This window comes from Arvicola amphibius, chromosome 18, assembly GCF_903992535.2.
Source record: "Arvicola amphibius chromosome 18, mArvAmp1.2, whole genome shotgun sequence".
NCBI classification, from domain to species: domain Eukaryota; kingdom Metazoa; phylum Chordata; class Mammalia; order Rodentia; family Cricetidae; genus Arvicola; species Arvicola amphibius.
Genome location: NC_052064.1, coordinates 5265230 through 5289150, shown reverse-complemented (window position 1 = coordinate 5289150; position 23921 = coordinate 5265230). Strand labels below are relative to the sequence as shown.

Below are 23921 nucleotides of genomic sequence, written 5' to 3'. Positions count from 1 at the left end.
AGTATATACACCGGTTGGGTTATCAACATGTTCTAATTTTAGAATATTTCCATGATACAAAAAAGAAAGTTGTACCTCTTTCTTCTTACACTGCTCCTCTTGTCTGCGGTATCTACACAGCCACTAAATCTGCTTTTTTTTTTTTTAAAGGTTTGTCTGTGCAGGACAAACGCAAAATGTGGGCTTTGTGTCAGGTTTTTTTACGGTTTTCATGGGTGCAGACTCATCCTTGCTGGAACAGGTTTCAGGACCCTTTCCTCTTTAAATTGTAAACTGATAATGGTACATGGTATAAATGTTCGTTTTGTTTTTCCATTCATTCGTCAACTGATGGATTAAGTGTTTTCCAAATCTTTTTAAATTTTGTATGTATGAGTATCTGCCTGCACGTTTATGTGTGTACCACAAGTGTGCAATGCCCACGGAGGCCAGAAAAGAATGTTTGGTTTCCAGGAACTGGGGTTACAGCTTATTGTGTGTGGTGCTGAAGGTGCTGGGATCTGAATCTGGGTCCTCTTGCAAGAGCAGTGTTTTTAACCGCTAAGACATCTCCCCAGCCACTAAACTTTCTTCCAAAACTGCCACGGATGTCACTGTAAACATTGTTCACATTATCACATAAGCCCGTGTTTTCAGTTTGCCAGGGCACACTTTGACTCTTTCCTGTGCATTGAGTTACTGTCTGACAGCATGACCTTCTCAGCCTGGAGAGCGGGCTTTTGGTATCTTATACGAGGCAGGTCTCCTACAGCTTTCTCTCTGTTTGGGGTCCTCTTGTAATGCCTTTGTGCCCCATCACTTCTGATGGAGAGCTTCTTGGTCAACAGACATCTGTCGGCTTGCTTTCTTCTTTAAAATCACTCTGAATATGTCCTCTCTACTGTTCGCTGACTTCTATTGTTCCGGTGAGAAGCCACTTGTTCATAACGAGCTACATTTAAATTTTGTTTGTTTTTCTTGTTGCTTTCAAGACTTTTCATCTTTGACTTTGATCAGCCTCATGATATGTCTGGAAGTGAGCACCAGTGTCCACGGTGATTCTGGCAGAGCCCTTCCCACCTCTTGCCTTGCGTCCTAAAGCCTGTTCAGCACATTCCGCCTCCTGGTTTAACAAACAAAGGCTGTGAGTACGGGAACCCAGGCTGAGCCCTCATGAAAGGCCCCCCAACGCTTCCACAAGAAGCTGATCACGGCATGCTCTGGGTTAGAAAGACCTGGGAGTCTCCGTGTGGACTCAGATCCCTGTGTGATTTTATTCACTTGCTGATGACCGTAAACATTACTGAGCATCAACGACGTGCCTGGAACTCTCTGGTGAGGAGCATAGTGAAGAACAAGGCTGCTTCCGTGTGGGGCTCACACACTGGTTAGGGGAGACCAAAGTCAGCCACATAGATACATTACAGATCACTCTGTGCTGCATTCTATCAAGGCGAGCGTTCTGGAAGCAGGAACATTGGGAAGCCAGAGAGTTTAGAACAAGGTGTGAGGAAGTGGCCAAAGAGACGCCATGGAGAAGAAAAGAGATGTGTGAGGCTGTGGTGTCTTGAATGAATGTGTAGGCTCATATGTACATGCATGCCTTGTCACCAGCCGATGAAGCCTTTGGGAAGGATTAGGAGGTGCGACCTCGTTGGAGGAGGTGTGTCTCTAGGGCTTTGCTTTGAGGTTTCAAAAGCCCATATCAGAGTAGTCGGTCTGTCTCTCTGTCTCTCTCTGTCTGTCTGCTTACTGTGGATCAGGGTATAAAGTTCTCAGCTTCTGCTATAATTCCATCCCTGTCTGCTTCCCACCCTGACAATAGTAGACTCACCTTCTGAAACTGTAAGCCAGCCCCAATTAAATGCTTTCCTTTGTAAGAACTACTGTGGTCCTGGTGTCTCTTCACACCACAGGACAGTGAGTAAAACAGAGACACTGGAAATTAAGGGTAAACAGTGTGGCAGGAAACAAAAGCTTTAAAACATGCTGAGAAACAGCCTGGGAGAGAAGCAGGGTCATGCAGGGCCCCAGGGTGTTGGATCCCATGGGTCTTGAGTTGTGTTCCGTGTGCTGGTTAGTTTTCATGCCAACTTGACACAAGCTAGACTCATCTGAGAGGAGGTAGCCCCAGTTGAGAGAACTCTGTAGGTGACCCTATAGGGCAGTGGCTCTCAACCTTCCCAGTGCGGTGACCCTTTAGTACAGTTCCTCGTGTTGTTGTGACCCCCAACCATGTTTTGTTGCTGCATCGTAACTGTAAGTTTGCTAGTGTCGTGAATCATAATACAGATATCTGTGTTTTCCGATGATCTTAGGAGACCCCTGTGAAAGAGTCATTCAACCCCCCTGCCCCTGCCCAGCCAGTGTGTTGTGTCCCATAGGTCTAGAACTGCTGTAGTAGAGCATTTTAAACTAGCAGTTTGCAGGGGGAGGAGGAGACGGAAGGGGGGAGGGAAGACTGAAGCAGCAACCATAGAGCCTGCATGGGTCTATGCTAGGTCCTCTGCATATACGTTGTGGTTGTGGCTTTTGTGGGACCCCTCACAGTAGGAAAGCAGCTGATAACACTGACTCTTTGCCTGCTCCTAGGACCCTTTTCCTCCTCCGGGTTACCATGTCCAGTCTTGATAAGAGTGTGTGCCCAGTCTTATTGCATCTTGTTATGCCATGTTCAGCTGCTATCACTGGGGGGCCTGCTCTTGTCTGAAGGGAAATGGAGGAGCAGTGGATCTGGGGGAAAGGGGAGATGTGGGAGCGATGATGGGAGGAGTGGAGAAAGGAGGTGTGGTCAGACTGAACTGTATGAGGGAATCATCAAAAGAAAGAGAGAAAGGAAGAAAGAGAGAAAGAACAGAAGGAAGGAAGGAAGGAAGGAAAGAGGAGAAAGAGAGGGAGGAGGGAAGGACCTATCTGCAGAGATAGGAGAGAATGTAAAACTCAAGAGACTATGTGTGTTCGCAGAAATTGTAAGAGAGGTTATGCTGTTGGCTTTAAGAGAGTTCAGTGGGATCACTACATGAAAACACAAGTGAACACATTTCTTTTCTTTTCTTTTTTTTTTTTTTTTTTTTTTTTTTTTTTTTTTTTTTTGGTTTTTCGAGACAGGGTTTCTCTGTGGCTTTGGAGCCTGTCCTGGAACTAGCTCTTGTAGACCAGGCTGGTCTCGAACTCACAGAGATCCGCCTGCCTCTGCCTCCCGAGTGCTGGGATTAAAGGCGTGCGCCACCACCGCCCAACTTCACATTTCTATTTTTTATACTTGTTTATTGTATGTGTATGTTTTTGTATACATGCATATTTAGACATTTAAAAACAGCTTGCAGGAAAAAAGAAACAAATAACACCTCATTTTATAAATAGTAAACTTTGCCTTCAGAGACGTTAGGCAAGGGGTGTGACCTTGGACTGTTTTTTTAAACTGGAGTGCAGAAGTTTAAGTCCTGATGGTTTTAACTAAAACCTTGGAGAGGTTCTTTCGCCAAGCTTTGGTTTCGGATGGAGCAGCCCCTGGCCCTCAGAGCATCTCTGAGAAGGAGTGACTGATGTATGGCCTTTGCTCTGAAGATGTACCGCGATCTTCTCTCAGCTTACAAGCGGCTGTTCTGGAAGTCCACACAACTCAAAATGTTTAACCTAGAAAAATCTTTTTAGAACCAGAAGATGTTTAATACCTTGAATTTCTGGATGAAGAAATCATAGCCTAGCGAGGTTTAGAGACAGGCCCAAGAGCAAAGAGCTTACGAGAGGCAGACTGGCACTACTCTGTCTCAATATGCAGCAGCGTTCTGAAGTGCTACCATGCCGCACATGTAACCATTCCAATGCTCAGCTGAGAGGCTGGAGACCACGTGAGACCCTTTTATCTCCACAGGCATAAGGGCAATGATGGCTAACAGTAACCTGTGTTCTCTTTACTAGCTGTATTCTATGGGAAAACTTCCAGGGACCAGAATGGCAGAGTTGAAAGCCAAGTACACCCTGCTTCATGACATGGTGGTGAGGTAAGCTGTTTGCCAGCACGGAGGCGCCTTCTGTCACCTCTGTTCTTCTTACTCATGACAAACGGGACTTGTCTTCATTCTTGTTCCCTCTAAATGTGGAGTCTGAGACAAGGGGCAGAGTTGAAGTGGGTTTAGAAATTGCAGAGAAGACACTGTAAAGTGAGCGGGGAGGTGAGGCTGAAATGGAAGACGGCAGCTGGGTGGTGTTGTCCGTGGTCTGCGCTGCGGGCAGCCGGGGTCCGGTCCTGTGGATTTTCTGACTGAGTAATTAGAATAGTCTTAGCTCTGCCACCAAGAAGTGACAAAACAAGGCTATTTGTCCGCTCTTTGCGGTCCCTCGTTAAGAATTGCTCCTGGGGAAATAGCTCTTGAGCACCGGATGACAAGCATGCGCGCAGGATGAGGAGGTCTCTGGCAGAGGGACATGTATGCGTGGTGACTATTGAAAGCTCTCGTTCAGACGTGCAGATTCTCCGACTTAGACCTGCTAAGACGTCCACCCGGACTCCTCACTCCTTCCTCCTACCCCAGCCCACTCTGCAGCTAAGTCCGGGTCAGCAGACTAGGTGTCCAGAGGAGTCAGCAGCTTTGCTCAGAGCCCGTCTGCCCCTGGGAGTTGAAGCTCTCTGAGGACCGCTTATCTATTCATACGAGTGCGGGGCTAAAACTGTGCGGTGTTGCTTCAGACTCGGTAGTGCTGTGACGGAGCTGCTTCCGTCCTGCTCGTCACACTTTCCCTCTCTTGACCCCACACGTCCTTCTCTACCCACCACAAAGTCCACCACTCTGTCGCAGACCCACCGGGAGAGCCCAGTGGAGCGCATCCATCCTCCCGCTGCTGCGGCTGCCGGCAGGCAGACGTGGGCTGGAAGTTCTGAGCGGATATTCCTTGTGTTTTCCACAAAGACGAGATCAGAAGCTGAACTCTCTCCTATTGATACTGTCTGTCAAGGGCATTTGTGTGAATCGCCACTCGTGTTCCGACTTTGGCTAACTGCCGAGCTGCCTCCTTTCTGTGTGAGCACGGCGGCCGAATCCAGCTTGGGCAGTTGGCGCCGGATAGCGGGGAGTCTGTTAACATACAAGAACACTGAGCATAAGAGAGAAACTCCCGTTTCCGCTCCTGGCAATTGGAGGTGTGCTCATCGGCACTGCTCGGCTTGTTCCCTGGCGCCTACCATAGTTCCTGGAACGTATCATGTTCCAGTAAATGTGTGGCCGGGTGCCATTCAACACATGACACAGGAAAGCCTGGGAAAGTAGGGGGAGCCAGCCGCCTCTGCTGAAATAGGCTTGATCAGTTCTGGGGCATCTCTGCAAATGAGCTGAAACCCAGAGGTTTCTCTTGGTAAGGAAATCCGATGGAGTGCACAGGGAGTTTTGCCTTTAAAACAGAAAATAACAAAGGTCTGCCCCTGAATTCAGGGCGGGGGTCACTAATACAAATGCACCTGGGACAGATAAGCCAAGTCAACCAATACTAGCTTGTAGCATGCATGACTTCTAGAATACTCTTGGGAATAAATATATCAAGTACGGTTTCTCTTTCTATCCAGTTCTGCCTGTAGCCGATGCTCTGCCGCCTCACTGAACAGGGGCAAGGCCACAGGAGTTGTAGGAATCCTCTTCTCTGTGGTGGTCAAACCTAGTTCTAGTCAGGCATCAGGGTAGTGTTAAAAACTAATTAATATGTCCATAATTTTATAGGAGGATTTTCATGGTTTCCCAATGGTGGCCATTAGAGGAAAGGTTAATGTCTTAGTTCAGTAAAGGGGGAAAGATCTTGGCGCTTGGCATGGTTGAAAATTAAAGGCCCCCCCCCCCAAAAAAATGGGTTGCTCCGGCAGCCGAGGGGCCTGCTTGCCTCTTCTTTCCCCCTTCCTTGGGAGTCCTGGTCCCTCTTCAAGGTCAGAGGGAATGCCCTGCTCCTTTGGAATTACACGCTGTCTCCTTTGTCCCCACTCTCTGGATCTAGACCCCTATGGAAGTCCTTACGACTAAGCACTGTGGTTGACTGTGTACATCCTGTCTTCCTGCCGGAGGGTGGGCAGCGCCGGCTAGGAGGGGAAACAGCGCTGGCCTCGTGCGGTGAACTAAATCCAGGAATGGGGACCAGCTGTGACGTGCTCCCACCCTAGCCCGCGCAGGAATCAGGAAGGGTCCTGAGGATGGGTGGGCACTTCCTCACTGTCGGTGTCCTTCCCTTTACCCCAGCACGCAACAGTCGGAGGTGCAGCTGCTGGAGAACGCCAAGCTCTTCACGAAGCAGATCCAGCAGCAGCTCGTCCGCCTGCAGCAAGCCGACGACTTCCCCAATGCCTTCTCCACTGAGGTCTGCAAGCTGCGGGAGCAGCTGCTCAAGTACCAGAACGAATACAATGCGGTGCAAGAGAGGGAGTACCACAACCAGTACAGACTGAACAGGTGAGACCAGCGCCCGGAGACGGCCGGGGATGCTGCAGGCTGACTGTGTGAGTCCCATAGTGGTGATGCGGGCTGACTGTGTGAGTCTCATAGTGGTGATGCGGGCTGACTGTGTGAGTCCCGCGGTGGTGCTGTGGGCTGACTGTGTGAGTCCTACAGTGCTGCAGGCTGACTGTGTGAGTCCCACAGTGGTGCAGGCTGACTGTGTGAGTCCCATAGTGGTGATGCGGGCTGACTGTGTGAGTTCTACAGTGCTTCAGGCTGACTGTGTGAGTCCTGCGGTGCTGTGGGCTGACTGTGTGAGTCCCATGGTGGTGCAGGCTGACTGTGTGAGTCCCATGGTGCTGCGGCTGTGTGAGTCCCCCCGATGGTGCAGGTTGACTATGTGAGTCCCATGGAGGTGCAGGCTGACTGTGAGTGCCCCCCAATGGTGCAGGCTGACTGTGTGAGTCCTGCGGTGCTGCAGGCTGACTGTGTGAGTCCCCGGGTGCTGTAGTTGACTGTGTGAGCCCTACAGTGCTGCAGGCTGACTGTGTGAGTCCCATGGTGCTGCGGCTGACTGTGTGAATCTTCCCTGATGGTGCAGGCTGACTGTGTGAGTCCCACGGAGGTGCAGGCTGACTGTGAGTCCCTCCCAATAGTGCAGGCTGACTGTGTGAGTCCCCCCGATGGTGCAGGCTGATTGTGTGAGTTCCACGGAGGTGCAGGCTGACTGTGTAGGTTCCACAGTGGTGTAGGCTGACTAGGTGAGTTTCCGCATGTTGGCAGAAGGCTGTTTCCACATAAGCAGTTAAGATGGGAAGGTGTTCGGGTACACGGAGTTTGCTAACAACTACAAGTCTGGCTAGTTTCCCCCTTGATTCCCTGCACTGAAAGATCACACAAGTGCTTGGAAAGTAACTCCCGGTGACAGAAATTCCTGCCGTGTTTTCTGGGTGCCAAGGACTCCAGAGCTTTGGAAGCTGCTGTCAAAAGACACACTACACAGAGCAAGGACTTTGTGGCCTCTTCTGCTCTCCTGTCCTTACCCTTCTGTCTGTCTCACCCCCCTTTCTCTATGACTGTGGTTGCTGACAGCACCCCATCGTGTTGCCTGGCACCCGGGTCACATCTCCTTTATTTCTTTCCTTGAGTACAGCAGGAACAGAGCCACGTAGTCAGCCTTTGTCCCCTCTTACTAAGGAAAACGTTGCAAAGATTCTTTCTGTTATTGAGGAGTCACTTAGTGAACCAAAGCAGGTAAGAACCCGCAAAAGGGAGCACCGGTTCCCTGTCTCTCCTGTCCCTGTCGGGCTTCAGCATGCCCTGCCATGTCCGGGACTGCATGTGACTGCAGTTTTGAGTTGTGTGTTGTGCCTGGGTCCCGGGAAAAAGCCAGACCTGCCCTCCCAGACTCTGCTACCATTATCGGCATTTTTTAGCAGAATTCAGACAGCGCAAACGTGATTCAGTCCTGCCCAGAAACGACCAATGCCAGAGTGGCCTCCGGAAAATTGTGCCGTCCCTGGGTCTTGAGGTCTCCCCTTGTTGCTTGTTTTTTGTTTTTGTTTTTGTTTTTTTTTTTTTTTTGACGAAGAGAATTCTATTCAGAGAGAAGAAAAGTTAGGCGGCTTTTTCCGTGTGTCTTTCAGCCTAAACTTGTTTCAGACTCTCTAGAGAGAGCTATAAAAAGAAAGAAAGCCCAGTTATTTCTGTAAGCACCCGCTCTTTCAGCTGAAAACAATAACGGAATTAAGACAATTGGTGGCTGTTCATTAGTGTTGCAAATAGGAATTCGTGACATTTTGTGAAAGGGTACGAAGCACATAAGTCAGCCGATTTTTAAATTGTTTAAAATTTCCAAGTATTCCTGCCAAGATGGGGGTGGGGGGCTCTTGCCTTTTAGGTGTAGACAGGCGCATTGTTCACTGGGCTCCCCAGGACAGGGAAGGGACCGTGTGTGGCGACTTCCAGCGAATGAGAACAGTCAACGCACGTGACACTTTACACTGGCAGGTCCTCTGTATCCTCGAACATCAACAGTTCAGGAAATAATGCACTCATTTCTATTAAAATTAATTTTTATACCAAAGGGATTCCAGGGAGGAGTGATGGGTTCCACATTTTATTGCCTTTGCGCATCTGATATTACATGGTCCAGAGATAAATGCACTCAATACTCCCAGGGGGATAAGCAGGCATTTCCATCCACAGATAAAAATAAACGAAGTCAATGAGAGAAAGCTATTCATCCAAGTATACAGACGATATTTGTCAGTACAGCACAGTAATCTCTCATTGTATCCAGTGCCTAAATAGAAGCCCAAACTGCCAGCACCCTCCACCCCAGCGCCTTCAGGAACTTCTGAATCACTGCTGCTTGGTAAGAGTAGCATCAAGTCACTTTTAACGTGACTGGTCTCCTGTTTGCCGCTGCTACTGCCCTAGCTGACTCTTTCTCCTCCTCACAGAGACCTGCCCCTGCCTCTGCCTCCCAGGAGACTAAACTAAAGCATGTGCCGCCATGCCCTGCAACTGCTGTTTCACACAAAATATGATTTTTAATAGATGCTATGGTCGATAAAATTATTGATTAGTTAATAACTAAATCTGTGTTATAGTTTCAGTTTAGGGCCTGTAATTAGTGATGATCTCTTGATAAATATTCACTTTAGGAAGAAACTGTGGGACATATTTAAGTAATCTAAGTAAATATAGATTAAATAATGAAGTAGCTACATACATACTTAGAGAACTTATTTTGTAATCAAGGAAGTTATTATTTTTCTGAAAGCTTTCTCTGATAAAGGCTTTTTTCAGTATTATCTTCACTGTTTGCCTTTCTGTGGATTCCCTGTTTTCCACTAATTACTAAAATTTGGGCAGCAAGTACACTGTGTCTCTTGGGCTAACTGATGTGTTCTGACAGGCCGTGGTCAGCCGAGGAAGCAAGGCCATGGCTAGTCATGGTATGGACGTGGGGAGCGGCAACACGAGCTGGGTACATGCAGCGATGTCTTTGTTGGCTCTCCAGGACTTCTAATCCCTGTTGCTACCCACGTAGGCTTTGTACACAGTTTCTGTTCTTCATCCAGTAAAGACATCAAAGTAGAAGCTCAGGAACAAATGCATCAATAGGAATGTGATACAGGAATGAGGGGTGTCTTCCTCTTGGCTCTTAGCTGGGCTCAGGGGACCAGGGTTCACAGCCACACAGACTTCAGTGAGTCGGCGGCCCGAGGGTTCTTGTCTCACAATCTGAGGATTAAATTCATAGATCATAGGTAGGGATTTAGAGGGCAGAGCAGAGCTCTTGTGTAGCAGGAGGCCCCAGGAAAGAAGAGGCCATCAAGCTGCCAATGGGAGGCTTTGTAAAGGATTTATAAAGACCTGGGAGGGCTATGTCTGTGATCTGCCTGAAGTCATGTGGCTGTGATCCCCGCTGCCACCTATTGCTATGGGCAGGGAAGCTTTTTTTTTGTATCCATGATTGCAGACTCATAACTGAGAATGGGAGAATTGAAGGTATGTGTGCCAACCTCTCCCTCCTCCCCACCCAAAGAAAAAAGAAAGAGTCCAGGCATCAAGCTATTCTAGAGAGTCCCTAAAAGTTGTGATAAAGACGCTGAAGTACAGCACTTCACAGTTGGTGGCTTCTGTTGGAGATGGGGCGGGAGACCTCAGTTTCTTTAAGGGGCTGGCTATTGGGAGCGTGACTGTGCTCCAGTGAGTTCATGGGCAACAAAACTAACACTTGGTGTTTCTTTTGTTTTCTTCTTTTATGCCTTGGGAGAGCACAAAGGGGGGAGGTGTACCGGAGAGGACTAGGAAGTAAATGTGATCAAAGTACATTGGATAAAATTCTTAAATAATAAAAAATATTATGTTGGAAAAAAATAAAAATAAAAGCACTTTTTACCATCCAAAAAAGCAAAAGCATTTGGTCTCAAAGTTAGTCTTAGCCCTAGCTGTGTGCTAGGCTGACTCTCAAGATCAAGCCATCTATGTGTGAACACCTCAAGGCCTGGCCTTCCACATCACCCACTGCAGCTTTGGAAAGCCCACACAGTGAGATGGCTATGGGACCAGGTCAGAAACCTGACTTCCCATAGCTCCTGTCAGCTCGTGCCTACCCTTCCTCCGCGGGTGATGCCCCTTGTATGCGGAGGCTGCTCACTCGTTTCCCAACTGCTCAGACCCAAATAATCACACAGAAACTATATTAATTACAACACTGTTTGGTCAATCGCTTAGGCGTATTCCTACCTAGCTCTTACATCTTAAATCAACCCTTTCTATTAATCTATGTATTGCCACGCGGCTGTGGCTTACCAAGTAAGGTTTTTCAGCATCTGTCTTCTTTGGCAGTTGCACGGCATCTCCTTGACTCCCCTCTCTCTCTCTCTCTCCTCTCTCTCTCTCTCTCTCTCTCTCTTTCTCTCTCTCTCTCATATATCTATCTATCTATATCTATCTATCTATCTCTCTCTATACACACACACACACACACATATATATATACACACACACACACACACACATATATATATATATATATATATATATATATATATATATATATCTTCCAACCTGACTATATTCTGACCTGCCATAGACTGATGCAGCTTCTTTATGAACCAATGGCAACAGAACACATTCACAGCACACAGAGGGGAACCCACATCAGCCCCTCACTTGCTTCCTATGACATGGTTTCTGTTAGGGCTATGTTGATGCTGAATGAACATTAATTCCAAAGAGCTTTGCTGCTGAAGCCTCCTTCAGTGGGGGAGTCTAGAAAAAAGTCAGATTGAGATTTGAATATGAGTGTAAAAGGCTAAGAGTTAATACATACCATAAAACATGGCATACATTACCCTACCAAAAATGTCTTGTCCCACTAATACCATGCAAAAATGAAAATTTAAAAGGAGAAAAACAGACAAAATATAATTTTTTCAACATTGTGACATTATTTATGAACGTGGAAAAATGGAAGTCACCTGTGCTTTTGAAAAATGGTAGTCTTTCGGCAGATTGTGTTCCAGAGGTGCCCGGCACCAAAAACCTCTGGCATCCCAGCGACTGTTATAGCCGTGACCGGACCTGGGGATGAGCTTTTATCTCCATTTCTCCATTTGTTCAACACGTAGAACACCGCCGTAGCAAGACCGTGGGGTGCAGAAATGTGTGTAAAGATTTCCGCACATGGTAGGCCCAGTGTGTGAAAATTAATATTCAGAGTTATTTTATTGTATTATCTACTTCCAATAGATAACCTGGAAAATGATTACTTATTAGTTGTGGGATCTGTTTAGCAACTAGGAAAACATAGTAATCTAGATAAAAATAAAGTCAGTCATGCCATATAGTTAATATAATTTTACTAAGGTTGTTTGGAAAAATGAAGCAACCATCCATAGTATGGGACGTTAAGGTTATGATCTCTGAGAATAGAAGCCTATATCTTTTAAACGAAATAAAAGTCCATGGTTCTTAATGGGGGAATTCAATATTATGAATACAATTAGTTTTAACAGTCCTAGAAAAATTAACTCTGTGTTTGTTCAAAGAAAATGCCATTTTAAATTTATCTGAAGACCACAAGCCTTTACGTCACCACTGTTGCCTTCATCAGTAACAGCCCGCAGCGCGTGACCACCCCCTGGTGGCCACACGCCCAAGGTGTAGTAGCAACGTAGGGAGAGGAAACTCTAGGAGCCAAGCCAACCATACTGAAAACTGAAAAATTCAGCTTGAATCTGTGCTCAGAACAACTGATTTATATTAGGTTCAGTGTGACGTGCCTTGCGAAACTATCCTTAATTTATACCATTGCAAACGGAATCTCCCAGAAATAAACCCCGAGGCCCAGATGTGTGCCTCCTTGATCTACCCGTAGGATCTGCTTGGTGCAACAGGACCAGTGGTCATGATACTCCATCACCCCCAAACCTCATCAGATAGTTAAGCCTTCTGTGTTTTAAAGTTCGTGCTGCACAAAGTTGGAAAATCTTGAGGCAAAGAAACTTGATCATTAAATGCAGAAAAATAAAAGAATCTGCAAAATAGAGCTCAAAATGTGGTTGTTGAGAGGAGAAAGTAAGCAAGTGGCTGTATCACACCTGCTAGTGTTGTCTAATTTAGAATGCCTAGGCTAACCCTAATTGGAGCAATTTCCAAAACCAAACTTTTGTACCTTGCCATCTCACCCAACGCTTACACTAAAAATACAGGCACTCTCATTTTCCATACCATTCTTACCGACAGGATAAGCAACTCCTTGTTCCCTCTTGCCGTCTGTGCTCGCTAATGTCTTTATTGCCTTATTTGTTAATCTCTAGATGGGACAGTCATGTCCTATTGGAATTCAGTGAGGTCCTTGCTGACTCTGCTTTTGCCTATCAGTTTTGAAGAGTGGAGTGTCTGGTCTTCAACTGTAATTGGGGATTTTCTCTTTGAATCCAAAAATCTCAAGTTGGAAACTGTTGGGTGTCTTGCCAGCTCTTAGGGAAGTTTCTGACTTTGGAACACTGCAGAAGCTGGAGTTTCAGATTAAAGATGCTCACACTTGTACGGTGACCACTGCTTTTTCCTAGCTTTGGTGTGGTCTATCCACCATTTCGTTTTAATTTATAGGTCTGTAGAAGGGGTTTCTGTGGCCGAAGAGTACTTTCTGGTTAAGAGCACAGGCTGCTCTTCCAGAGGACCCAAGCTGAGTTCCCAGTACCCACGTTGGGTGGCTCACAACTGCCTGTGACTTTAGCTCTAGGGCTCTGACACCCTCTCCTTGCTTCCATGGGCACCCATGCACACACATGTGAACTCACACCCAGACACATGTACATATACATAAATTAAAATGAATATTTAAAGTAAGTTTCTTAAAGACAACCTATAGCAGGATCTAATTATTTATCCTTTAACAATCTGTGTTGTCCTTAAGGCAACTGTTGATATGGCTGAGCTGACATGTGTGACAATTAAACTGTTGTCAGACTGACGGTGCTCAGAACCACCCAGGAAGTACAACGTGGCCCTGGCCGTGCCCGCGTGCGTGGTTTCTAAAGGGGTCCTTGCTTCACTACAGATACCACGTGCTCTTCTCCAATTTCATACAATCTTATTTCCCTCTTACCTTTAATTTTTCTGTAATTTATGTTTGGTAGTTTTAGAGGGCATTTATGTTACCTGGTGGATTCTCCAAGCTTCCTGGGTCTACAATTTGACTTCCGACATTAATATAAGGTAGTTCTAAGTCATTATTGCTTGGACCACTTGCTTTTTTTCTTTTTTTTTCCCCCCTTTTTGCTATCTCTTCTTTAGTAGCCCCAAAGCCTTTTGATATTCTGGATTTAGGCTTTTTCGATCTTTTTTCTCTGCGCTTTTGACTCTTGGAGGTTTCTATTGAGACACCTTCAAACTCAGGGGTTTCTATTCAGCTTTATCTACTCTGCCACTCTCTCATGACAGGCATTTTTTTTTGTTTCTGTCACAGTGTTCTTGATCCCAGAATTTTCTTTTATTTTTTTCCTAGACTTCCCAATTCTCTGCTTGTATTATCCATCCAGTCTTATATTCTGTATTATTTATCAATTAGAATTCCTAATTTATTAATTAAAGTTGTTTTAAACAGCCAGTTTGGTAATTCAAGCATTCTTTGGCCATAGCCAATTCTAGGTGCTTTAAATACGGCTGTGTTTTCTGGCTGACCAGACTGATAAACCGTGGGGAAGGAGCCACAATCATAGGACTGTAGCAAGGTGATGAACAAGTCTGGAGTAAGGGATGCATTGTACATTCCTGCCTCGATTTTTAAGTGAGTCTAACAGCCCCAGACTGTGAGCTGCACGGGTGCTTCTCCCGTGCACTCCAACTGTACAAGATCACTCTGAAGATTAACAGGGAGAAAGTACTGACGAGGGCTCAGAGGATCCTGTAAGTGTAAACCCATCAAGTGTCTTACGGACCTCCCGGCTCAGGCTGCACATTTGTGGCCTGATCCCACGCAGCTTGCCAAACAAACAAGCTACAGTCCCAACAGGAAAGCTCCAAGCAGCAAAGCAAAGGTGCTGGAGATTAAACTAATCTTCAAACTCTACCTGCCAACAGGTTTGCTGGCTCTTCTGATCTGAACTGAACCGTGTCTATTAAAGTCAAAATACCAACAGTTTTCCTGGGCCTGAGTAGCGCCAGGAACCCCGCCACATAACAATTCAACAGTTTCACATAGAAAGAACCAGACAAACACCAGCTTGCCTGAGAAGAGACAACAGATATCAGCACCACTTGGCAGTGGTTCCAGAATTATGTGACAGGCCTTCAGGAGCTTTACATGCACACACCAACAAACAACTCCAAACACCGAGACCAATGGAAAAACAGGAGCCTCAGAAGCCACAACATACAAAGAGCATCATTAGATCAATGTTTCTAGCTGATCCAGTGTTTCACTAAAAAAGCAATCCCCGAAATATATATCCTTAGATACAGCCACATAGACTGTCTCTAAGGTGTTCCATGTGTGGATTTTAGAACAAAGATACAGTAATTACAGATTGAAAGTTAGAAGAGTCACTGACTGAAGGATAAATAGAAAATACTCTGGGAAACAGAAAAGATAAAAATGAACAAGGTCTTAGAATTCCATGGGACAAAAGCAAAAACTCTAACATGGCAAGGAAGACATCTCTGAAATCTTCCAAAATTTGGTAAATTTTGTTAAGACATATTTAATAAACTCAGTGAACCCCAACAGAATAAACCTAAAAAATTCATTTCAAATCCATCACAGTGAAACTTCTGAAAGTGAGAAGCCAAACGCTGTGGAAGAGACACAAGGCTGAGAGGAATCGAGAGTTACTACCACTTGGAAACGAGAAGGGGCAGGAACTGTGAGGCTTCAGAGGGGAATAAATTAACTTTAATTGGAAAAGTCTGGCTCTGGCTAACAAGGAATTGAAAAGTGAAAATTTGGCATTTTAAGTAAATTCCAGGCTGGAGAGACTGACTTGTAGGTCATTGTTTATCATGAATGTGGAACCAGAAAGGGGGATAAAAAGTTAGGCTCCCGTGAGCCATGCAGAAACAGCAAATAAGTCTTACTGTCTGTGGAGTAACATGAAAACGTGTTTCTGCCTCGGCATGCTGGCACAAAACTCTAATCCCAGCAGCACTCAGGAGGCAGAGGCAGGTAGATCTCTGTGTGTTCAAGGCCACCCTGGCCTGTGTTGCACATTCCAGGACAGCTGGCTTTATAGGGAGATCCTATCTTTAAAAAAAAAAAAAAAGGAAAAGGAAAAGGCACCCCTGGGCTCCACACTAGGACCCACAGCCCTGGCAACTTTGCCGGAGGCCAGTGTGGTCCCAGAGATCCTAGGAAAGACAACACACTTTCAACTATACCCTTTAAGCCTGTTCAACAACCCCAAACGGCACCCCTACCCCAGGACTCCATATCCCTGCCTACTATTTTGGAAGAAATCTTTGGCTTTACCAGAGGCCAAAATCTAGGGACCCCAGGCCTACAACCTCAGACACAGACTTCAGATTTACCAGAGCACAGGCCCGATCTAGGGACTCCAGTCCTGGCAGCTGTACTGGAGGCGGGAGCAGATGTAGGAACCATAGACTGCACTCCACTCCCCCGGCTCAATATCCTGACTTCAGCTTTACCAGAGGCCAGAAAAACAAAGAGGAAAGAGAAAACAAAACAAAACACCCATCCAGTGAAGACAAAGACAGGATCAACACCTAGATGCCCGAAAGCCAGTGTAAGGAGACAGTAACAGAAAGGGCAACATGGCATCACGAGAGCCCAGTGAGCCTGCAATGGCAAGATCTGAACAATCCAGCACAGCTGGAGCACAAGAAAATGACCTTAAAAATGAATTTGTGAAAATGATAGAGGTCCTTAAAGTGGATATGGGAAAAAAAAAATCCCTTAAAGAAATTAAGAAAAAAAAAAAACACAAAAAATTGGAAGAAATCAATAAATCCCTAAAAAGCCAAGACAAAACAAACAGATGAAGGAAAAGCTTCAAGACCTGAAAATGGAAATTGAAGCAATAAAGAAAACACAAACGGAGGGAATTCTGAAATGGAAAATCTGGGTAAGTGAACAGGAACTACAGATGCAAGCATCACCTACAGAGTACAAAAGAGGGAAGAAAGAATCTCAAGCTTTGAAGCCACAATAGAGGGCATAGATTCATCAGTCAAAGAAAATGTTGAATCTAAAAGTTCCAGGGAATCTGGAACACCATGAAAAGTCCAAACATTAGAATAATAGGAATAGAAGAAGGAGGAGAAACCCTGCTCAAAACTACAAAGAATATATTTAACAAAACCATAGAAGAAAATTTTCTCAACCTAAAAACGAACATGGCTAATAAGGGTACAAGAAGCTTACAGAATCCCAGATAGATTGGATCAGAAAAGGAAATCCCCTCACCACATAATAATTAAAACACTGAACATGAAGAACAAAGAAAGAATATTAAAAGTGGCAAGGGAAAAGGGCCAAGTAATATGTAAAAGTAGACTCTTAGAATCACACCCGACATCTCAATGGAGATCATAAAATCCAGAAAGGCCTGGGCTAATATCTTGCAGAATCTATAAGACCAAGGGTGCAAGCCCAGATTACTATACCCACCAAAACTGTCAATAACCATTGATAGAGAAAATAAGATATTTTATGACAAAATCAAGCTTAATATCTGTCCACAAACCCAGCCCTACAGAAGGTACTAGAAGGAAAACTCCAACCCCAGGAAGTTAACTACACCCATAAAATCATAGATAGTAGTTAATCTCATACCAGCAAAACCCAAAGAAGAGAAACAGACAAACACACACAGAGACACACAAGGGAAACACACACACACACACACACACACACACACACTACCACCACTAACAATAAAAAAAATAGGAATTAATAATCAATGGCCATTAATATCCCTCAATATCAATGGACTCAGTTCACAAACATGGGCTAATGGAATGGACACAAAATCAGGATCTATCATACCAGAAATATACCTCAACATCAAAGACATTATTTCAGAGTAAAGGGTTGGAAAAAGATTTTCCAGTCAAATGGACCTAAGAAGCAAGCTGGTATAGTTATCCTAATATCTAAGAAAATAGACTTCCAACCAAAATTAATCAAAGGGATATGGAAGGGTATTTCATATTCATCAAAGGAAAAAATTCTAACAAGAAGATGTCTCAGTTCTGTACATCTATGCCCCAAATGTAAGGGTACCCACATTTGTAAAAGAAATATCACTAAAGCTTAAATCACACATAGAACTGCACACAGTAATAGTGGGAGACTTTAATACCCCACTCTCATCAATGGAGAGGCCCTCCAGACAGAAACTAAACAGAAGAGTAATGAAACGAACAGACATTATGGCTCAAATGTACCTAACAGATATTTACGGAACATTTCATCCAAACACAAAGGAATATACCTACTTCTCAGCACCGCATGGAACCTTCTCCAAAACTGACCACATACTTGGTCACAAAGCGAATCTCAACAAATAGAAAAAGATTTAAATAATCCCCTGGGTCTTATCAGACCACCATTGATTAAAACTGGATTTCAACAACAACAGAAAGTCTACAAACTCATGGAAACTGAACAACTCTCTACTGAGTCAAAGACTTCCTAGAATTAATGAAAATGAATGCACAGCTCACCCTTATAATGGGACACAGTGAAAGCAGCGCTAAGAGGAAAGTTCATAACACTAAATGTCTGTAGAAGGAATTCGAAGAAATCTCACACGAGTGACTTAACAGCACACCTGAAAGCTCTAAAACAAACAAAAAAAGCAGACACACTTAAGAGGAGTAGATGGTAGAAAATGCTCAAACTGAGGGCTGAAATCAATAAAGTAAACCCAAAGAACAATGCAAAGAGTCAATGAAACAAAAAGTTGATTCTTTGGGAAAATTGACAAAATAGATAAATTTAAACTAATTAAATCTTAAACTAAACGAACCAACCTTTATCCGAACTAACTAAAAGACAAAGAGAGAATATCCAAATCAACAAAATCAGAAACCAAAAGGGGAGCTTGACAACAGACTCCAAGGAAATCCAGAGTATCATTAGGTTATACTTCAAAAACCTGCACTCCACAAAATTGGAAAATTTAAAAGAAATGGACACATTTCTTAATAGATACCACTTACCAGAATTAAATCAAGATGAGATAAACAACTTAAATAGACCAATAACCCCTAATAAAATAGAAGCAGTCCTCAAAAGTCTCTCAACCAAAAAAAGCCCAGGACCAGACGGTTTTATCACAATATTCCACCAGACTTTTAAAGAAGAGTTAATACAAACACTTCTCAAATTATTCTACAAAATAGAAACATAGGGAATATTTCCATATTCTTTCTATGAGGCCACAATTACCCTGATATCCAAACCACATGAAGACTCAACAAAGAAAGAAAATTACAGACCAATTTCGCTCATGAACATTGATGCAAAAATATTCAATAAAATACTGACAAACTGGATCCAAGAACACATCAGAAAAATCATCCACCATGACCAAGTAGGCTTCATCCCAGAGATTCAGGGATAGTTCAACACATAAAAATATGTCAATGTAATCCACCATATAAACTAACTGAAAGAAAACAAAACACAAGATCATCTCATTAGATTCTAGAAATGCCTTTGACAAAATCCAATACTCCCTCATGATAAAAATCTTGGAGAGATCAGGGATACAAAGGACATACTTAAACATACTAAAAGCAATATACAGCAAACTGATTGCCAACATCAAACTAAATGGAGAGAAACCCAAAGCAATTCTACTGAAATCAGGAATAAGACAATGTTGTTCACTCTCTCCATACCTATTCAGTATAGTACTTGAAGTTCTAGCTAGAGCAATAAGACAACTAAAGGAAATAAAGGGAATAAAAATTGGAAAGGAAGAAGTCAAAGTATCATTATTTGCAGATTATATGATGGTATATATAAGTAACCCCCAAAACTTTACCAGGGAACTCCTACAGCCTATAAATACCTTTAGTCAAGTGACTGGATACAAGATGAACTAAAAAAAATCAGTAGCCCTCTTATATTCAAACAATAAACCAGCTAAGAATCAACACTCTTTACAACAGCCTCAAATAATATAAAACATATTGGTATAACTCTAACCAAGCAAGTAAAAGAGAACAATTCTTTAAAGAAATTGGAGATCTCAGAAGATGGAAAGATCTCCAATGCTTATTTTTCAGTAGGATTAACATAGTAAAAATAACCATCTTACCAAAAGCAATCTACAAATTCAATGCAATTCTTATTAAAATCCAAGACAATTCTTTACAGACCTTGAAAGAACAATATTCAGCTTCCTATAGAAAAACAAAAGCCCAGGATAGCTAAAACAATCCTGTACAATAAAAGAACTTCTGGAGGAATCACCATTCCTGATGTTAAACTATACTAATGAGCTACAGTAATAAAAACCATATGGCATTGGTATAAAACAGACAGGTGGATCAATGAAATTGAATTGAAGACCCAGATGTAAATTCATACACCTATGGACACCTGACTTTTGACAAAGAAGCCAAAATTATAAATGGAAAAAAGAAAGAATCTTAAACAAATAGTGCTAGTTTAACTGGGTGTTGGTATGCAGAAGAATGCAAATAGATCCATATCCATTATCCTGCAAAAAACTCAAGTCCAAGTGAATCAAAAACCTCAATATAAATCCAAACACACTGAATCTGATAGAAGAGAAAGTGGGAAATAATCTTTAATGCATTGACACGGGAGAAAACTTCCTGAACAGAACACCAATAGCACAGGCACTAAGATCAGTAATTATTAACTTGGACCTCATGAAACAGAAAAGTTTCTGGAAGTCAAAGGACACCATCAATAGGACAAAACAGCAGCCTACAGAATGGGAAAAGATCTTCACCAACCCACACCCGACAGAGGGCTGATTTCCAAAATATATAAAGAACTCGAGAAACTAGATATCAACAAACTAAATAATCCAATTAAATAATGGGGTACAGTTCTAAACAGAAAATTCTCCACAGAAGAATCTCAAATCACCAATAAATACTTAAGAAGATGGTCAACATCCTTAGCCATCAGGGAACTACAAATCAAAACGATTCTGAGATTCCATCTTACACCTGTCAGTATTCTAAGATCAAAAACACAAGCGACAGCTCATGCTGGAGAGGATATAGAGCAAGGAGAACACTCCTCCATTGCTGCTGGCAGTGCATACCTGTACAGCTACTTTGAAAGACAGTGTTGTGGTTTCTCAGAAAACTGGGAATCAGTCTACCACAAAACTCAGCTATGCCACTCTTGGGCATGTACCCAAAAGATGCTCAGTCATACCACAAGGACACTTGCTCAACTATATTCATTTATTTGTAATAGCCGGAACCTGGAAACAACCTAGATGTTCCTCAACTAAGGAATGTATAAAAAATGTAGTACATTTACACAATGAAGTACTACTCAGTGGTTAAAACAAGGGCACCAGGAAATAAGAAGGCAAATGGATGGAAGGAGAAAAAAAAATCATTCTGATGAGGTAACCCAGATACAGAAAGACAAGCATGGTATGTACTCACTCCTAGTGGATATTAGCTGTAAAACAAAGAATGACTGCTACCATCCACACACCCAGAGAGACCAGGTAACGTGGAGGATTCGTGGAAGGATGCCCGGATCTCCCTGAGAAGGGGAAATAGAGGAGATTTTATGAGTGGACCGAGAGTAGGTGAGGATGAAAACATGAGCCATCAGGTTGGTTAGGGCAGAGGGGAGAGTACTGAAAGAGACTCCTGGAAAAAGGGGAACATTTTTAGGTCAGGTAAAAACTGGGTGCAAAGGAATCTCCCAGAAATCTACAATGAAGACCCCAGCTAAGACTCCTAGCAGTAACAGACACGTAGCCTAAAGTGGCCATCTCCTGTGACCAGATTGGTGTTCAGCTCTATTGTCATTAGAGAGGCTTCATTCATCTGGAAGCAGAGGCAGACCCACAGCCAAACTTTAGGATGAGTTCAGGGAATCCTGCAGAAGGGGAGGAAGGATTATAGGAGCCAGAGGGGTCAAGAAGAAAACAGAAGGGGTCTGGTGAGAAGAAAACTTACAAAATCAACTAACCTGGGCTCCCAGGAGCTCACAGAGGCTGAACGGACAACCAGGGAGCCTGCATGGGATTGACCTAGGCACTCTGCATAGATGTGACAGTTATGGGACTCCTAACAGTGGGGACAGGGCTGTCTTCAGCTCTTTTGCTGTCTTTTGCGACCCCACTCCTCATATTGGGTCACCTTATCCAGCCTTAATACATGAGAAGGAGCTTAGTCTGACTGCAACTTGATATGCCACGTTTTCTTGATATCCATGTCCTTGATATCCTGTCCTTTCTAAACATAAATGAAGGTGGCGTGGACAGGGGTGGCAGGGGAGGTACAGAGAGAATGTTGGGAAGAGAAGAGAGAGCCTGGGTGTAAAATAAATAAATAAATTTATTTAGAGAGAGGGAGTAAAAAGTGTGCTTCTGGTTGACATAGTTCCATGGAAGCCACACGGCCTCCATCCTGTGTGTTTACCAACTGGTTTCCATTCAGTGTGGCTGTGGTGACAAGTGGCACTTCCTTCCGATCACTTCCCGTAGTCCCCAGTCCAATTGCAAGGGAAGCTATAAAATGCAGTCTTCCCATGCATCCAGGAAGGGGAGAGGAGATGACAGATTCCAGTGTGTTTGTCACAGAGCCTACAGGCGGAGTCTGAACTCGGCTGAGTGACCGTGACCGTGACTATGAGACCACAGTGTAGATAGGCAGGCCTACTGAAGGCTGGATTCTAAAGGCAGAGTCTGAACTCGGCTTTCTCAAGGGACATAGACATCTACAGTGGTTGCCTGTAAGGTTCCTCAGCTTTCTGAGTGACAGTCCTGAAAGGATGTAATTTATAAGTTTTAAATAAACTTTACATTCATCAGGGTGGTGGTGGTAGATGCCTTTAATCACAACCTTTCTCCTCCCTCCCTCCCTTCCTTTCTGAGTGTCCATGTTCCTAGGATCTCTGCTAAGTTCCTCCTGCTCCAGTGTTCTGTGACTCTTTCTGTGGTGCTCTTCTTTAATACCATCCCTGGGGAATGAAAATGTCATGTAAAATTTGGGAGTTCTTGGAATGACCCTTTGTCCCACCTGTGAACATCTGTAGATTCTTCCATTCATGATTTCCATGGAAAACTTCCAATTCAGGTGTAAATAATGTGAGGCCCAGGTCATTCTAAGGGTAGCTGTATTTCTTTATCTCCTTATCATTTAGTATATAAACTATGTATTTCAAGTCATGAAAATAGGAATTAAACCAACTTGAGTCATCCAGTGTATTCCCGCTACTAACAGAGCGCCAACTATGTGCCCGCAATGGTAGTGCAGTGTGAACAGAGCAGTCTCTGTTAATGTTGACCAATGCACAACAAAACGCCAGGCAGCGAACAGCGCTATATGAAAAAGTAAAACAAGACTGGCGGGAAATGTTGGTACCATTTTATTAGGATGACCCAGAGACCCTGAGACTGGAATAGCAAGAAGGCCAAGCGGGCCAGAGTGGAGAGTGGCCCCCAGTGAGACTGGAGAGGCTATGACACAGAGTTTCAGGTTGGTCCAGATTGATGGGATGCCCGTGAGCAATAAAGCAATGGGACCGTCTTGATGCTGCTAAAAATCTTTGCACTGAAAGTAGAGGGTTGACTATCGGGGCCAGGATGGAGGCAGACAAGGCAGATCCTTCGGGAAGACCCGGCAGTAATTTCATATATAGAGAAAAAGACCCTGAGCTTTCCTGGAAGGAGTCTCAGTCCTCAGGGAGGTCCGTGCCCTAGGACAGTCATAATTAACGTGCCCAGAGAGATGCTGTATTAGGTGCGAGCACACAAGGCTGCTGGAATGCTGAACAGGAGGAAGTACCCACGTGGGCCAGTGAGAACCAGAGCCACCGTCAAGAGAGGACACTGGGACATGAGTAGCTGAGCCTAGGAACGGGGCTGAGAGAGAACAGGAAGGTGTGCAGAGACTGGGAACGGGGCTGAGAGAGAGAATAGGCAGGTGCTGGTGCAGAAAGCCCTTACACTTTTGTGCTTTTTGTCAAATATGCTATTTTCTTTTGGCAGCCTAACCGAAGAAAAGAGTCTCATACTAAAGGAATTTGAGAAGATACCTAAGCCAGGAGTAAGTATTAGAATTTATTAAATGCAGCTGGATTCAAACATCCCTTTTAAAATAACAACACACCCTGAAACATTTGACATACCAACAATGCACAATCCCTGCAGAAGCAGAAAGGAAGTTCTACACATTCACGAGGCAGGTGGCAAGCTTTCTGTGTTGACGGCTGCTTTGGGCCATGTAGTCAGATGGCATCTGCTTTGTCTACAGCAGGGAGGGAGTTTCTGTGGTTGTCACTTAAAAGCAGCTCCCCTGTATGTG

General features: G+C 44.1%; 1 protein-coding gene across 1 annotated transcript in view; it reads left to right on the top strand.

The window, feature by feature from the left end:
- The window catches only part of Ccdc146 (coiled-coil domain containing 146), a 110450-nt gene that overhangs the window by 52824 nt on the left and 33705 nt on the right, over window positions 1-23921 (top strand). The window contains exons 2-4 of the mRNA XM_038315583.1: window positions 3901-3983; window positions 6198-6407; window positions 23606-23663. Coding sequence (XP_038171511.1) covers window positions 3901-3983; window positions 6198-6407; window positions 23606-23663 — 351 coding nt within the window. The remainder of the gene's footprint in view (window positions 1-3900; window positions 3984-6197; window positions 6408-23605; window positions 23664-23921) is intronic.